At 43.3% G+C, this 16,988-nt stretch overlaps 1 protein-coding gene across 5 annotated transcripts in view; it reads right to left on the bottom strand.

Annotated features, from left to right (window-relative positions):
• Positions 1–16,988, bottom strand: part of ZNF516 (zinc finger protein 516) — a 128,627-nt gene that overhangs the window by 35,287 nt on the left and 76,352 nt on the right. For all 5 annotated transcript variants that reach the window (XM_065667870.1, XM_065667872.1, XM_065667868.1 and 2 more), the window contains exons 3-5: positions 6,227–7,705; positions 1,325–1,429; positions 360–427 (exon numbers count right to left, since the gene is read on the bottom strand). In XM_065667870.1, coding sequence (XP_065523942.1) covers positions 360–427; positions 1,325–1,429; positions 6,227–7,705 — 1,652 coding nt within the window. The remainder of the gene's footprint in view (positions 1–359; positions 428–1,324; positions 1,430–6,226; positions 7,706–16,988) is intronic.

Here is a 16,988-nt window from a genome sequence, read left to right as displayed (position 1 = left end):
TACTGCCGCAGTAGAAAATGTGTTAGTTTTAAGAGCAAATTATATCTAGGAATTCTTTGTGTACAATCTCACTATTACGCATCACTGTGCATTACAACTACATATCCCACCCAGTCCCCACTAAGCCACCAACTTGTCTATTTAAACACTAACTACGTGCTTTACAATTAATTGACTCTCTATATAACAGACTTTGATACGACAATTGAAATATATAAAAGCTAAAAATCAAGCAACACTGTTATTATTTATACATGTTATAAACCAGTCAGTGCTTTCTTTAGTGATGAGTATCACTGTGCAACTTTTTCCCAGCTACCACATTAAAACCCAAACATCCAATTAATTGTAAAACATACTTGTTTTGGGGCATCTGCGGAGGTGGTGTGAACTTCAGTACCTCGGAGTCCATTAGACTCAAATACCACTGTGGGAACAAGGGGGCTTGTTAACAGATGAACATTCAAGCTTCGTTAGTGTGTGTACATTATTTGAGACCATTACAGATTAATCACGTTCAAAAAAAGACACCAGCTACTAGCCTGTGGCCGGAAAATACCAATTTACCGTAACACTTACTGTAAGAGAGTGTGCTAATGGCAGCCTAGGGCCACTGCCCTTTTTAATTCAGACCTCAGTGCTGAAGAAAGCAATCACTGACAACATTAATTATCAGTGTATGTGTAAAGGGACCCTCTTCTTGCATTACTTACCATTTGGCCTCTGTCATTTCGCATCAGATTGGCTTATGTATGCATCATTCACACTTTTCAGTAGGAACCTGCTAGTCTCACTGTCTCATGCAGTGCTTGGAGGTCTCCTGACACCGGTGGTTTTAGCCTCCTACAGCCTCAACCACAGACTGTGCCAGGTTAAAAATGGCTGGTAGGGATTTCCCATCTTAGGGCTGACCAGCGTGTGGAAAAATCTCGTTTCCTGCAAAAATGTTCCTGTCAACAGCAATGATGAGGCAAAATAAAGCCTTCTGTTGTGCTGAAAGGGGTACTTTGATTTCAATTTGTGCTGGTGGCAACAGAATTCATTAGCATATTCATTTCTGAGTACCCTACTCTCTAATTAAAATAAAACATTTGCAAACAGACTTATCTCGAATGCATTGTGATTTTATGGAATTCAGGCAGGAATCAGGTAAGCAATATCCAAAGAACAAGGGCAATAGTCGTAAAAATAAAAAACCTGTCTATTAGATTTAGGTACCGGAATTACTTAGGTTAACATGGTATGTGAAATATAACCTTGGCATTCTGTTAGCCAGATGTGAAAGCAGGCAAAGGAGGAAGCAAGAGTGAGTGTGAAAAGGTACCTGTGTGGGCCCTCTGATGAGTCCTGAGGTGACTGGGTTGGGTAAAGCATTTTCCACATTCTCTGCAGACGCAGTCTCCTTGGCGTGTTTGTGTCCTGAGCATCCCTGTAGTCAGGAGGGAGGGAGAGAGGGAGGAGGGGTTGGGGAGGGGAGAGAGGAAAGTTGAGAAGAAAACATTATGCCAGAAGAAAACATCATTAGTATGTCTAATGTGTCATTATGTGAGGCTACCTTCAGGCCCTGGATGACAACTGTCAGCCTTCATCTAGGCACTGGCTGACAGGCCAGGCACACACAGGACTGCAAGAATGCATAAATTACATTGAATTAAAAAATGCTCCCCATGATGTGCCCGCACCAGGACTGGCATGTCAGGTGTGCGCTTTTCAGAGCAGCTGGATCCACTTCTCAGCCATCACCCAGCTTTGTCAAGCAGTACATCAGGCAAATCAAAGTGACTCCAGCGTGGTGGAGACAAGTCACATGGATAATAGGAAGTGAGTAGGACCAGAGCCCAACTGTCCCCCCCAGGCTGCAATACCTCAGAGACAAATGCAGAGCGAGCGGAGCCATCGCAGACTGATCAAACCTTTCGCCCCTGCCTACCTGCCTGCCGGTGCTGCTTTGACCCCGGACCTCTGAGGCACAGACGAAAGACATCTGTGAATGAAAGTGTCATTCCGGACATTTTGAGCTGGTAGCAGCGCAGCAGCCTTCCCCCAGCCCTGGGTAAACATGTTTTCTAGGCCATTAGCATTTGTGGAAAACTGCTCAAACCTCTCCTTTTTCTCCAAAGGTCAGTTTACAGCATCTGACTTAAAGGGCTGGTCTTTGTCTTTTTGCTGCTGATCAAAAAAGACACATTTGACTTTTATTGGGCATTTTTATTATTAAAAAAAAAAAAAAAGAATGTTTGAACCTCGTCTTTTCTATTTTGGTAAAATGCCCTCCTCAGAAGGAAAGAGTTGATGTTTCCGTTTGCCACTGGAATACTTTGGCTTTTAAAGAAATTCTCTGGGGGTTGTTAGTGGAAGTGAAGTTTCAGATTTTCTTTCCCCCACCCTGTTGCAGCATTTAAAAATAACAAAATTGTGAACAAAACAGTTACAACAACACCCCCCACCCCACCCCCCCCATTTGAAAAATCAACTGCAAGATGCCAGAGAATTCATCCAAAATACAGATGCTGTGCCTGAGGATGAATGGAAAAAGACAAGCTGCCATATACTCTGCTGGTATGTCACCAAGGATCTGCCAATGGTTTTCACAACAGCATATACTGCAAAGAAATGTCTGGCTGCTAAAAAAAAACCAATCCACTCACATATATATTTTTTTCTAACAGCACCTCCTGCAGATGGCAGCACAGTCTGTATAATATAGCTGAAACACACTCACTCCTGACAATTAAGCTCCTGGCAGTCAAATATAAGATAGTGATTTAGAAGCAAATCCAGATCACGTATACACACACAGACAGACATGCACACAACCCCTCAAAAAAACCCCCAAATCACACAAATTTCAAGAGAGCTTCACCATACTATAATGGTACAGATTTGCCTTGTAAGGCAGTCAAGATTAAAGCAGATTTTCTGGTCTGTTACTAGCATTTTCTCCTCACTAGCCAGAACTACAGCTGCAAGCTTGAAAGCAAAAAACTGAGTGAAGCATGTTGGAGGACCAGAAGTGGCCTTTGCCAGACACAAAGAGCAGGGCTCAGCTACCAGCCGAGCAGTCCCAGTGAAGCCTGGGAGACCTGGGTTCCACAGATGATTTTTCTGCCACCTCTGGGAAGACATTTAATCTCTCTGTACCCCAGATCTCCCTCTGTGGAAAGTGAATACATTTGTCTCAGACGTCATCACGGCCCCAGCCCCACAGCTTTCAATGGAAGCACTGCTTCCACTTGAGTCACACATGAAGGAAGATTGAGGATGCTATGGTGAGCCAGCCTACCTTCTATAAACTCTGCAGGTGAGCTGATTAACACTTTCATCTAACCCCTTCCTAGCACTCACTTTATGGGAGTTATTTAGGTGGAAAAAATGGGTTGCTTCTAGGTGCATTTACCATTGTTGCATTTCCTAAGGAGCACCATCAGGCTTTTGAGAGTTCAGAGCTTTGGGCAAAGGGCATCACTGCCAGAAGGCACTACCCCCTTGAGTCATCAGTCAGGTTACCCTGTATGTGAACGAAAGAGGGTGGATGACTATAGATCTTAGCAAATTAAGGTAAAGGAATGTGACTGTATGAATGGGAGCTCCTGCAAAACTGATGCTCAAAAGTGGTCTCAAAGGAGCCCCAGGGAAAGAGTGCATCTGCTGCCATAACCCATCCTTTCCTAATATGGTGATTTGTGTATATATCATGAATAAAATAAATAACCACTATGAAATACAACAGTAAGATTCTCTCTGCAAGCATTCAGGAAGACTGGGCAGTGTGAAACAAACCTAGCCTAAGTGCAGCAATCCTTGTGTTTGCAGCCGTATCATAACAGTACATACAACTCTTTTCCAAGGACACAATGGAATAAACACAAATGTAAAACAAGGATCCCAGAAATAAATCCAGTCACTCTAAGGGAAGTTGAACACTGCTCTACTAGATACTAAAATATTCTAGTGTGATCCAAGATGAGGTTGTATAACAAACACTTGAGTAAAGTCCATTGGGAACCTTCAACTGAGGAAAAAACCACAACAAATAGCATACGTAAGTGGGATTTCTGTTTGTGCTTTATGTCATGATTGCCATATGCACATTGCCATATTAAAACTAGATTGTATGATGCATACTGACTCAGAGAACACACAGCCCTAGACTGAGATGTCTCAAAATACATTTATCCTCCTCTATTTGCAGTTGGTAGAACCTCAGTCCTTTTGCCTGCAGCAGCTTTTTTAGTGCTATGAAAAACAGCCATCATGCCAATTGGTTTGGAGAACCATCAACAACCTGGAAGTTGTATATAAAATGAAGACAAGAAACATAGAAAAAAAAAGGTTTCAAATTCTGAAAATTTGACTGCTGTAAACCACTTGGAATGAAAGAAGAGATTTCAAAGCAGAAATGGGCACTAAATAACTTCCAGTTAAAGTGTCTCTGGAAATCACTGCCCAGCAAAAACATTCTGGCAATAAAAAAAAAAAAATTTAAAAATCAGGTAAACAGAGACCTCCTTGGAAACCCTGGCCCTACTTTGCCCCAACAGTCCTCATGGTTTTTCTGGTGCCTACATTCACTAAGCCACCTTCTAGTTCCTGGCTTTTACTGTTTCCCTTTATCCCTCTTAACACAGTTGGGAGCACACTGGAACAGCTAGATTTCTTTGAGCAGGCTGGCAAAACGTAGTATTGAAGAACACAAAGGAGGGTGCCCAGATGAAGGGACCCGAAATGGAACAACTAACCAGTGGTTTTTAGAGCAGGAAGTGGAAACTTGAGGCAACATTCCTAGGCACTGGGATGCCAAAAGCAAAGTAATCTAAACAAAATGAGGAACACTGATGTGGCAGTTTTGGAAACTGAGCATCTCCGTCTCTGCTTCCTTGAAAACCAGGAGCCTGATGTTAGTTATAATCATCATGCAGCCTCTAACCACCTGTAGAATCATCTACTCAATAAGTAACACAATGGAGTGGCTGAAAGATGCACCCCACAGACTATTTCGGGTAGATTTTGCCTTCCTGTCTTCTCCAAAAGGCCTTCCACCAACACCTGACCAAATACGATGGCTCCTTCCTTGCCTCACAGCTGCCAGGGTGGACAACTTGCACACACCTTCTGGGCAGTAGACCATAACTGTCCTCATGCTACCAGCTTCCAAACGTCCTGGATTTTGTCCCACTTGCAAAATGGGGTCACAAGCTCCATTTCACACATGCTTTTAACAAAACAGAGAGCATTATGTCAGGTGAGGACACCAGAACACCGATCTGGAGCGTGTGCTCTTTCCATGTGGAGTTCAGTATTTGCACAGCTTCCAGAAAAAGAAGCGTATAAAAGAATGGGATAGGTCCCATTCTCTCTCTTCCCACCCCACCCCCCACCCCCCCCATACACCCATTTAAGACTAATAAATCAGTGTGATTTTCAGTTTCTACTTTAACAAACTAATTCTGGCAGATCATCAGAAGAGTATGGTTTCAAATGCAAACACACAGGTTTGTTGTTCTTTTTTCCCCCCTTTTCTTTCTTCTTTTTACATGGCAGTTAACTGCAAGAAACAGGAGAGCTCTGGTACTTCTGAAGTCCCTCAACTTTTAAACTGGCACCAACTGTCTTTCCTGCTTATGTGTATTTGGTCCTACCTCTTCTTAATTTGAAACATACAAACAGATCAAAAGAATCATTTGAGAAAAAGGACTGCAGTCTTTGATATGGACAAGGAAGATCTTAAGACTTTTGTCAAGAAAGACAAAGGACACTGCCAAGTGATTATCTCTGTTGGAAGACTTGTTTGCAGATAAAAACTGAACAAAACCTCCAAAATGACATTACAGTTAAGCCCCAGAGGATGTTTATTTTGCCCGAAGCAAAAAGATGATGATGTGTGCCAGCAGCAGCATATCAGGGGGATCTTCATGTGACAGCATCTGTGTAACTTTAGCCTGCTTGATGTGAGGGGACAAAGGAACAGTAATACTCCAGGTGGAACCAGGTACATTTAACCTGTGACAGAAATGTCACACGGTGCACAAGGGGGGGATGCTGTAATATTAGAGATCAGTAAACAAACCCATTCAAGCCTATCCAGAAATGATAAAACCAATGAACTTGTAATGCAACCGTTAAAGGGACAGAAAGAAGAAACCATGAAACAGCACATCATGGCTCTTAACAAAGCAGGAATAAGCTGCATCCTCAGCTATGGAAGAGCTTGTGAAAAGTATCTTACCTGCATGATCCAGGACAGGGCTGTTGGCACCACAGGTTTGGTACAACGAAGCAAGGTCCTTTGGAATGTATGTTTTAAAGATATTTAAAATGTCTAAATGTTTCTCGTGCCCATCTGATCCCAAATCCTGTTTGCTGGAGTGTAAAGCCGGAGGAACTCCCGCAGCACTAGGCTGGGACTGCAACAGCGGACTTGCTCGTGCTACAGCTGTGCAGTTTGCCGATGTCCTCATCTCATTCCCAGCCTTCATGTGAGACTCCCTCTGAGGCACCAGTGGCTCTTCATGTTTAGTGTGCTGCTCACTTTTACACAGAGGATGATACTGTGGTGGTGGGCTGAATTTGGCCTTCATGGAGTCAGATGCACAGTGCTTACCTGGAGGGGCAAAACTACTACTTCCTTGGGGAACCACATACTTTTCAGCTTGCTTACTATTGGTGGGCTGTGTGCTAGGCCTGGATATGACTGTTGGAGTAGGCGTTACGCTTCTGCTATAGGCTCCCATTTGCATAAGTTTGGAATTTGCTTCATATTTACTTTTTTGTTGTGCTGCTATGCTGTATTGCTCCTGGGAATGGTTTAACTTGGGCTGTCTGTATCCATCCAGACCTGATAAGCGTGGACCACAGTGGCTGAAGGCATGACCATCCTTTGACTGATGAGTATTGCCAGACTTCCCAGTCATCCCAACAGAAAGAGAGCTGCTTTTGGACCCTGGCGATGCACTTGGCACTTGAGTGCGCGTAAATCTGGCTATGGGCAAAGGCTGGCATTCCTTACCGCCCAAAACAGGAGGGGGGCCGGTACGCCCACTCCTAGCCAGAAAGACCAGGTTGTTTTTAATACTCCTGAATCCATTCTGTTGAACCCAAGGGGGGACCATCAAATTACAGCTGATTTTGTGCAAAATTCTTTTGTGCATCCACAGGACTTCAGGGTAGTAGGTCTTATGACTGCAGAAAGGACATGGGTAGATGATTAAAGCAGCCTGCAAGGATGTATTCAGATTTTTATTGCATGAATTATCCCTTGTTGATTTTTCACTCAAATCGAGTGGAGCTACCTCTTGAGCTTCAGCACCTTTTTCTATCAGAGGATGCTCCCTGTGCAAGTCCAGCAAAGTTTCTCTACCACAACTAGTCTGCACTTCAAGTGACGTTTTCAAGTCCATGACCATGTGTGAAGATGTCTGTCCCACACCTGAAGCAAAGCCAGCAATGCGACTGGAGCAAGGAAGCCCCTGGCTGTAGTGAAATGCTGGCATCTTTATGTCTGCAGCACCTGTTAGATCTTGGTATTTTGATAAGGGCTCCCTGATGACACTCTCCACTGTTGACACCAGGGCGGGAATCTCTGGTTTGGATTCCTTGACCTCGTTTTCTCTGGTGTTGCGGCTTCCCAGCTTCTGGAGTTCATCCAACTGAGATGTTACCACCGGGGTTTCCTCTTCAGAAAACTTGCAGGGGTATGGCTTTTCATCTGAATGGGACAAACAAAAAACCATCGCTGTCATTTTATGCAGAAAGGAGCCCAGAAGACAGAGCAGAATTCAAGATTAGAATAAGATGATAGCAGGAGAAAAAGCAAACTTTGCTATAAGTATCGTAATGACATGCTACAGACTAAACGTACTGCGTAAGCAAGAAAATCTTGAAATAAGGCACAACAATCCAATTTACTTTTAAAGATGACTGTGAGGTCTGGATAAGCTCTCTAATGCTGCACATTCATGACTTTTTGAAGAAAGAACAATTCAATAACGTACTCAATGTTAAAATTCTGGGACTGTGGGAAAAATAAACAAATACGCATCCATTTAATGCTTTAACATAATGGAGCCAGATAAGACTGAGCTAGTTAAAGGTCTGGCAGCACTTCCATTACAAGCCAGTATTTTCAAAGGGTTTATAACTCAGCAATAAAAATTGGCTCCACACAGAATTCAAGCGTGTAAGCAGGTACAGCATACAGAATAAACTGCTCACCGAAGAGGGACCTCTGCAGTGGTGAAGTATAAAAGATGACTTACGGAGGATGCAAATTCTGAATTTTCTGTTTATTAGTTTCAAGCAGATACTTTTTTTTTTTTCTAATATATGTTTACATTTGAGTCAAACTTTAGGAAAACTTTATGATCACTCACTCGATCCACTGAGAGATAAGGAATTCAACATTTTCAGCCATGTTGATTACAGAATACGAACCATTTTGATTCTTCTCATTTTCTCCTTTGCTTCTCTTAAGAGCAAATACATCTACCTAACATGTCCTGGAAAGGGAACATACTAGGCATTGATTAAAGCTGTTTAGGGTTAAAGAGAAGGATTTGTTTTTGCTGGGAGTGTGGCTACCTCTGCATGCTCTCCTAGTGCAGATCTCTCGTCACTGCTGCTGAATCCCTCCAAATCAGTTCACAAATCAATTCCACTAAGATTTTCATCACAGCAGTAATGCTTGCTGCACGAATCCATTTAACATGTAATCGAATTGAATTGCCTGACAAACTTTCAGTTTCAATTAACATGCAGCTAATGAGCCACTACCAGGCAAGTGGCATGCTCCAGCTAAAATCTCACCAGTCCAAAGTTATCACCGCATCCCTAGGAGAGGTGAGAATGGGAAGGAGTGAACTGCTCTAGAGCTGCATATCCTCTTGCAACTCGGAAAAGCCAAGAAAATCAAGCACTGTTCTGTCAGAACAGAGAAGTGCCACAGGCATTATTCTGAACAGCACAATGGAAGAAGCTAGTCTTCAGCTGGAATTCCACTGCAAATAAAGTCTACGTAGCCTCACCTTCAATTCACGCAAAAATTTCTTAAGCTCTTACTTAATTTGAGGTAATTAGGTTAAAAATAACCCACAGATGTGTGGCCTTGCAGGGCTGAGTGCTCACTCTGCTAAGACCATGTTCCTTTCAAACTCTCTAAGGAAGTAAATTCAGTGGAAAAAATCAAAACAAACCATAACCCAGAAACTTGTTTTTCCTGTGTTGCAGGGGCAAGGTTTCGGGAAAGCACATACCTAGCCCTACCAGCCAAATTTACAGTTTGAAACAAAGATATTGCATGCAGTGGTGAAATCTGACACTGCACATCTGTGTTATTTTCGAAGCACATCTGTCAAAGCCCAAAATATTTGTGCTTTTAAATAAGATTTTAAGGCTCCTCTTTATGATCACAAGGAGTGGCTCCTTTGATCATCGTAGTAAACAATAAAGCAAAGCAAAGCAAAGCAAAACCAAATCATTTGGTCCTAGCAGAACTCGGCAGACACTGAACCTACTGGCTACCCTGAGCAAAGCAGGCAGAGCGGGGAGGTGGGGACCAGGCCTGCACAGCCAGGAAGTACCAGCCACTCTGTACAGCCTTGATGAAGGAGTGCACAGCCAGACACCCTCAACTCCCAGGTTGCTCTGCATACCCCCTGATGCTTTCTGACTCGGTCAACGTGAGATGGCACAGCTTGGTCTTTAGGTCTGGACTGTTCAGTTTACATCTGTACTTGGGGAGAAGAAGGAAGCAGAGACACGCCACAGTCCCATGTGCCCCAACAACAATGGGTATAAAGCCTGGTACTGAAACCTCGAGGCGGCTACAGTTCTTTTAGCAGTATTGCTTTAAGTGCAGCCATCAAAGAAAAAGGGATTTTCCAGGTGGAAAACACAGCACAGAACAGGAAAACTGTGAAGGCATTTTGAGGTGTATCTAGGCCCCCAGCTGCCACAATGCTGAAGGCATATGCTGTCAGTACAATATATGAAAATGTGTAAGGTTATGATAAAGCACAGCTTCTAACATCTCTTGGCAGTGTTTTGCTAGATTCTATTCCCCTCATGTCTCACATGAACACTATTGGACATACCAGGAATAATTTTAAAAGCTCAGACCAGGAGCCTTAGTAGCAGTATTTGTGTTAATTACTCAAGCTGCACTCCTAGGAAAAAAAAAAATGCCCCAAACAAAGCCACATCCTTGGCCCCCTTCCCCAAGATCTGGACAGACATGCTTTTCAACTGCAGGCCAACTCATACTTCTTCACCAGCACAAAGCACAGCCTAAGCTTTTCCCTAGTCCCATCCTGATCTCCACCAGGGATCTGACACTCCAGGTACCAGTGCCCAGGCTGAAATGCTGCCATCCTTCCCATCATGGGTGGTGATCTAGACTGGGCTGTGAGCAGGTAGCAAAATCCAGGGGGGAAGAAGAGATGCAGGCAAGAGGAGACGGTATGTAACCCAAAAATATAGAGCCTTTTTAGAAAAACAGATTAAATTTATTTCTGCCTGCTCCTAGCCGCTTGCCCCAGCTGAAAAGAGGTAGTAACAATCCTTTTAAATCACTGGCATAAAATATTGCTCTAAGCAGTGCAGTACAGGCATTACTGTCACCAGAAACTTTCGAGATTTTATTATGGCCAGGTCAAAGCAAAAAGCCATGAATGGGATGCCTTTTACATGATCTCCAGAGACTATAGCTCACATTCCCTATTGAAAGAGTTCCTGGCTAAGCATGCTCTCACTTTTTATCATACAGTCCCCTGTCACCTTCTCATGTTTGTCTCAATTCCTTTGTTTCTTACCCAAACCAGCCATTTACCTGTTGTACTCAAAAAGAGTAAGAAAGGTCCTTTCACCACATCCCTGAAATGGTAGCAGTTTTTCTGTGTCACAGATACCTGGCCAACAGCTGAAGTGGAGGAATTTTACAAGGTACCCAGCTAGGAAGTGGTGGCTGATGCTATCTTGTGCCTTCAGTTTGGCCATAGCTTCAAATATCGATGGCATTGCACAACAGTAAAAAGGAACACTGGGAAACAACTACACTGGAAGCCATGGTCTAGAAACACAGGACCATTCAGGCATTCAACCAGTTATTCAGAAATACATCTAACTTCCATCACTTAGTTACCAATCCAACACAGCCAGATAAAAGTGACTCCCCTTCTCCCCACACACACCTCTTTCTCTTCACTCTCGCTTCCCCTCACATGCATAAACTCCACTTGTTTCCTCCTCAGCTCTGTTTCTCCACGAAACCACATTTCAGAACAGGCTGCACAGCTGTTTTAATTCATGAGGCTTCCTATAAAGTAAACCAGGCTACAAGTCTGAGGACAATGAAACTGTGATTTCTATTCAGAGGAGCAGAACTGGCTAGAAATTGGCCCCTTTTCTGGCTAGCATTTACAGCACTATGCGTCAAAAGGAAAGGAGCAGATGCAATGTGTTTGATTTTCAGTAAACATTTGATAGTGATTTGCGCTTTGAGATGAATGCTGTGGCTCAATTTGAAAACTGGCTGCAAATAAATCATAATAAAAGCAAAGGGTAACACGGAAAGGAGGTGAAATGTTGCAAAGACCTGTATTAGGTCCTATTTCACTTGGTATATTCTTTAATGATCCAGAAGAGACTCTAGACGGCATGTTAATTTAAATGTCCAGGAAACAGCATGTTTGGAGGAACTGCAAAAATAATGGGGACAAGGAAAGACTGCACAGGGACTTAGAGAGAATAGAAATGTAGTCTGAAAATAATCAAATGAGATTCATTCTGGAAAAGAAAGCAGGCTAAGACAAGTGAAGGGAAATGATCCAAAAAAACCCATGCAGTGGGAGGGCAAAATCTGGGAAGCAGCAACGTTGAAAATAACAGATGTTACAATAGACAGCAAGTTAAATGCAAGTGTTCTAGGTGAGGTTTTTCAGTTTAGCTTTCACAAATAAGAATATTCATTATAAAAATAAAGCTACTCCTCAGAAGACATTTACGTGATGGCCATGTTGGTCACATTATTTTATGTATATACATATATGGGGTGCGTGTGTATGCATGTGTGTGTATATATATATATATATATATGATATGTGCATATATATAAACCAAAATATATATACCATAGTAAGGGGCACTGTGTAAAAGTTTACAATAAGCACAGTACAATGGGAAATGGGGGGGGGGGGGGGGAGGGGGGGAGAAGGGAAAAAAGCAGGTGTGCAACAGAAAATCAAGGTATTTTATCCTGTGAAAGGAAGGTCCAACAAAAATACTCCCTGCTCCCAGAATATCTGTGCAGATCTGCAAATACAAACAAGTCAGAAGGAGTTCAGAGAACTGCAACAGGAAAGTAGCCAGACAGAAAATAAAGATAAGGAGTTAAGTGTCCCTCACATGGCTGAGGGAAGATTGGACTGTGACAAGCCAATGGCTGCAACCTCATCAGGAATGCCAAGTTCCGAAAGAGAACATCATCCTGAGCACTGGAGTCTATCATGACCGTCAGATATAAATTCATAAGGGACAATTCACAATGAATAGGGGAAACAGAAAGAAAAATAAATGTGTATTTGAAGCTTGCAAAATAAATGTCAAGAGAAGAGATGAACATTGCTTGGACTGTAAACCATGAATGGACAAAACACGGATTATCAATGCATGATAAAAATCCACCCTTTTCATGAGGAAGTAAAAAGCATGACTGACTTAGTCCTTCTCTTTGCTCTACCTGCACAGCAAACCAAAACCCCTTGTAAGCTAACATCCATACATTACAACTGCATTGTAGATATATGCCAAAACCAGCCTCCCTTTCAAACTAGTTCCTGATGTGGTTAGCTAACAAAAGGACTCCTGAGCCCGTGACCCTCCTAACGAAATTTAACTTTTTTCACTCCCACTCTTTTCTTCCTAAATGGTACTACCACTGTTGCCACCATGATCAACTGACTTATACTTGGAGCCATAAATTCAACTTTTTTATGATCGTACTGTTTTTCAGCTGTTTTTCCTTGCACAGTTGTTTTCACACCTTCTGGAACAACAACAACATACCGATTTATTCCAAAGTCCCGTTTGCTTCACTCACTAACTTTACACCCCACAATTTCTAACTTTACCCACAAGATACTTCTTACCTTTGCTGTTGAACACTTAAAACATCGTACAGCCATGCCCTGCACATGAAAACAGCTGAAAGACCCTGTTATACTGTTCATCTCCTTTCCTCTGCAGAACTGGGGTACACTGCAGGGGATGAAAGCAGGACAGGCCAGCTGAGACCACCACTCCTAACATTCCCCAGTTGCCATTTGACTAATCTCTCTGGCATTGTCCGGGAGGACACCTGCTGCTTGTGAAAACAAAACCCACTGGGCTTTTACAATCCAGGCAGCAAAAAACATGAATAGGCAACCACCAAACTAATTCAGCCAAGTCTGTTCAGTTCTGGGCTGCACATGCGGAGGTGTCTGAATTATTTTAGACTACTGTTGTTACTATCATCAGAGACACTGATTGCATTAGTTTTGCATTTTGGAAAGAATCTGAAAGGTCACCAAAGTGACTGGGGAAAAGGGCATAAAAATTTTAGTAGCTTAAATTTGAAACTTAGCATTTTGAGATGAGTGAAATCCAAGTCTCAGAACAGTTACAGTACAGCACACAAAAGACCCCTTTCTATAAGGTATTCCCTAGCTCAGTAAAATCACAAATTCCTTTGCACAGCAGAAATGTTTCAGAGTTATGTCACACTTCAAGGATCACTTTTTTTGTCAAAAAGAAAAGGAAGGCCTGAAAACAATCCCCCATCCACAGATGCAAGCACCAGCAAGGTTACTGTAGTTTCAAGCACGGTTACAGAATAGGCACCAACAATGTAACCGAGGAACTACATGCAAAAGAAAAGGGTATTGGATCCAGAATCTGTTGGGCTGAGGTGCACACTGTTAGGTACCAGAGGCATGATGAAAAACAAGACTGAAAGTTCACAGTGAACTCCATCTGCTTGCCTACCATTTTTCCCTGAAGAATATTTGATTTTGTTGTTAAGTAGGGTACCAATGCTACAGGACTCCCAAAGGCCAACTGGCTGCAAGAGCAGCTTCATGTGCAAATTACTCCACTCTCCCCTCACAGAGTATATTTTCAACACCCTCAGCATCGCACTGATGCGCATCAAGTGCAAAAACCTTTGTGCTGAAGCCCAAACACAAACTCTCTTCTAGGGCCAGGTGCTTTGGGATCTGTCTCCCAGGTATCAGCCCTTCCAGAGTCAACACACACTTTATTTGGAGGTGAGAGAAGGAAAGTATCCACAGCAGAGCACATAATGAAATGAAAGTGCACGTGTGGGTAAAATGGCTGCTGCTGGCAGCGCGCCACGACACATTTCCAGTGTTCATCACATCTCTCTGCACCCCCTCAGTGGGGTTTTTTTGTAAGCCATTATATATATGGTGCATAGGAATTCTGGGCAGCAGCAGAGCTAGCGATGACTTACCAATCCTGTCACCTTCGTATTTCTCATAGGGGTCCAAGAGAATAATCTCTGCCCAGCAGCAGGGGAAAAGCCCCATTAAGTATATGTGCAGGCAAAGCTACAGCTCCTATTATCATAGTATTTTCAAGAGCCTCTTTCACCCTTCATCCACACTAGCTTGACCCAAGGGTAGTTAAGATTTCAGATAGGCTTTTGTTGGTTGAGAAGAAAGCTTGTCTTTTAAATACAGAGCTGAGGGGAGCTGACATGGGTCTATCCAGCCTTACACGGCAAGGCTGCAACTAATGCCGATTCCTATACTGCCATCACATCTGTCTCACGGTACATACACAGCTCCTTCTGAGGACTGAACTTCCCGGTCACACCTCACAGCCTCTATTTGCCCTGTGAACTTCAAGTACATCCTGATGTCTTCCTGTCTCACACAGGGCTGAGTTGTCCACGTTATGCATGGCTTTGCAATTCTGTCCCCACCTTACAAAACTTCAAACCTGCTCCTCTTCCTTTAGGAAATGTAATGCCAAAATGCGTTAAGTGGATGTAGAAGAAAGGTCTATCACTCCCACTCATGGACTAAACTGGAGCAAAGGCACTTAAAACATACAGGCACCTTCACAGTTCCACATCATTGTCTGAATCTCAGAAAGTGGTGAGGCAATGGTAGGTACTCGTCTATAAATTATGTGTAAAATAGAGGGAGAGATGAGTACGTACACAGGACCAATACAGAAACACTTGCAGTGACTGCTTGCCAACATGAAAACTGTACAATTTGGCATCGCTTTAAATGTTGCTGCTCGTAATACACTTAAAGAAAATTATGGGACATAAAACCCCTGGAATGCTCTGCAAAATTAGGAAGTGATTAGGCCAGATGATACCAATTTGACTCTAACACAGCTCTGTTGTAATTTCAGAGTTAAGAGCAATACAGTATGAACTGGTCCAAAACGTAGGCAGAGTACTTCCAGTATGCTCTGTAGCTGCTAGGCATTTCTCCGTGTGTGGCCCTGCCTGTGAAGTTTGGTGCAGGTAGAAGGAGGAAGAAGGAAGGGCGTAAGACTATTAACACAGCAGGATATACAATTAAATTTGAGAGGACTGGATTCGGGTAGGGGCTGTTGTGTTTTTTGGGTTTGGGTTTGTTTGGGGTTTTTATTTTAGTTTAAGGTACAGAAAGAGAAGTGCAATCGGTTTTGATGCATTAAAATGACTTGCAGAGATGGAAAATTATGAGGGCTTTTTTTTTTTTAAGCAAGTGGCAGCCTGTCTGTACATCCACTCCAAACATAGCCCCAAACAGTTGTAAATCTTCCTAGAGATTTTCCCTTTCGTTCCAACAGTCAGACTTGCCACAACGTCTGCTCCAGGGTGTCTTCTTGACCACCACCTGTTCCTCTTCCTTCAAGTGCATTAAGGAAAAAGGCTTTCCACACCAGGACTGTGGACTGGCAGCCACCCCATACAGCTTAACATTCCACATCCAATATTTCATTTCCCCTATCATTTGTTAAGCATGGGTAGTGTATCGCCATACATCATAAAGCCCTACTAGAGCTGCTCTGTCTAAAAACAGAGGGTACAGCTGTGCTGCAGGCTAGCATTCTGCAGAAATACCTAAGCTTCAGCCAGCAAGCCCAGCATGGTTAACAGAGGTAGCACAGTTACGGAAATAAGAAGCTGTGCATAACCTAATTTGCCTTGTTGCTCCTGACGATGCCCATGCTACCATGGCTTGCGGCTCTCTTCAGACTTAAGGCAACCAAGGAACTCTCTACTGTGCATGTCAGTCACATCACGTATGGTGGCAAACCACAGAAAGGTGAATTTAGATTGTAAGTATTACACATACGTAAAGATTCACTAGACAGTACTCTGACAGAAAATCTTCCTTCTGTTGTTTTCTTTTTTCAGGTTTTCAGAGGAAAGAGGACTTTGGAAAGAGAATGGAAGAAAATAGGGCTGGAATAGGAAAAGAAGTCAGATCAAACCCAAGACAGAGGTGGACAGACTCTTGGAGAAGGGGGACATTGCTGGATCATAACTATCACCATTATGTGGTGCTGCAAGGACGTGGTAGGCCAGATAAGCGGCTGAGCCCAGCAGGATGTGAGATGTGCAGTGCTCCCTCAAGGTACAAGAAGGCTCTAAGCTACACATAGATCAGAAGTTGATTTGAACCGCTCTGTTCTGGATGGATCAAAGAGTAGCGGAGCTCCCAGGGAGGATGTGGCTGCAGGCACGAGGGCAGCCTGTGGCCACTTGACCAAGGCCACTGACTCAGTGGCAACTGAGCTGAACTGCACCAAACACACTCTGCATGTGAGCAGCCCTGAGCCTCAAGAGAAGGGGCATAAGCTCCTGCCTGACAGACCCAGTTCCCCTCCAGGCAGCCTCTGGCTGGCTGTCAGCACTGCTTGCTCCTACTGACCAATCAGGGCAGGGGTATTGGCAGGTTGGCTAATTGCTAGGTAAGTAGCCTTTC

The sequence above is a fragment of the Lathamus discolor genome, chromosome 2 (genome assembly GCF_037157495.1).
Source record: "Lathamus discolor isolate bLatDis1 chromosome 2, bLatDis1.hap1, whole genome shotgun sequence".
In the NCBI taxonomy this organism is placed as follows: Eukaryota; Metazoa; Chordata; class Aves; order Psittaciformes; family Psittacidae; genus Lathamus; species Lathamus discolor.
This window is presented reverse-complemented; position numbering and strand designations above follow the sequence as displayed.